The sequence below is a fragment of the Loa loa genome (assembly GCF_000183805.2).
Source record: "Loa loa unplaced genomic scaffold supercont3.771, whole genome shotgun sequence".
Taxonomy (NCBI): Eukaryota; Metazoa; Nematoda; class Chromadorea; order Rhabditida; family Onchocercidae; genus Loa; species Loa loa.
The window spans coordinates 12,439-13,492 of record NW_018108951.1 but is presented as its reverse complement, the minus strand read 5'-3'; the positions used below and the strand labels follow the sequence as shown (position 1 = coordinate 13,492).

General features: G+C 35.7%; 1 protein-coding gene across 1 annotated transcript; it reads right to left on the bottom strand.

Annotated features, from left to right (window-relative positions):
- Positions 1-619: 619 nt before the first annotated feature.
- LOAG_15944 (hypothetical protein) lies at positions 620-787 on the bottom strand (the record flags this gene model as incomplete). Its single annotated transcript, XM_003151432.1, has 1 exon — positions 620-787. A coding segment is annotated over one exon (168 nt), but the record flags the coding sequence as incomplete, so codon positions are not given.
- Positions 788-1,054: the final 267 nt, after the last annotated feature.

Sequence of the window (1,054 nt, the reverse complement as noted above, 5' to 3'; positions counted from 1 at the left end):
AAATGAAAGGTACGTGCAAACAAAATTCCCAGAATGTCCAACAAACGGGATGACGAAACTTGTAAAATTAATGCAATGAAGAGGATATAAGCTAACAATGAATGAAAACAAAAACGTCTCAGTACCTACACAACGGATAGTGTCAAAGACTAGCCATACCTCTATGATTACCCCGACGGAGCTTACAAAATCCCTCCCCTAATCCTTATTATGTATATATCACCCAAGTACTACCTCATTATCATTTTCACTTAAATATTACGACCATTCGACTGTCATATTTAATTATTGATGCAATGTTTGGAATAGAAATTCTTGAAGTATTTGCGCCAAAAACGATTAAATCTCAATATTGGATGACTTTGGCATAATTTGATAATGATTAAAGTTTGCTTCTGTTAATATAAAAGATGACTAACGGCAAATAGTTGTATCGCCAGAAAGAAAATCTCTTGTACGAGGATGAACTTAAATCGTGTGGGATAATCACTCCGTTCATTGGATTTCCTTCTATTTCATTGGGGAGGAATGGCATATTTGCTGAAATCATATAATTAGAACTATTTGTTTGTTTAATAGTGGTTTAATCCCATATGATGCAAAAATCCATTACAATTTCCTAACCGGTTACGAATTCCCTGTGTATTTCTAGATGATGTTCCTGAGACGTGAATATCAGTACTGTACAATAAAACTTCTTCGGGGCTGTTGTATTGATCGGTTTTTCTCTTCCAAACAAAATAGCTTCACGTGGTTTCCAACGAGGCAGCGCGAAGGGTTCTTGGTGCTAAAGTTCGAATTTGCATCATTATATCGTCAAATCATCGTTTGTTATAAGTTCATTCTGATTTTTAGTAAATTATTTTTCTTGACAGGAACAAAGAATGGAACATGCCTGAAAACCGGTGAAATTCGTCTCATCTATGCCTTTCAAAGCATTCTTTAAATATGGCGGGTTTATTTCACCATCTCGGTAATGCAGTATTCCACGTCGACGGTTTAACTCGTGGTTTATGTTCAGACATTGTCGTGAAAACGAAGCCTCAATAAATTC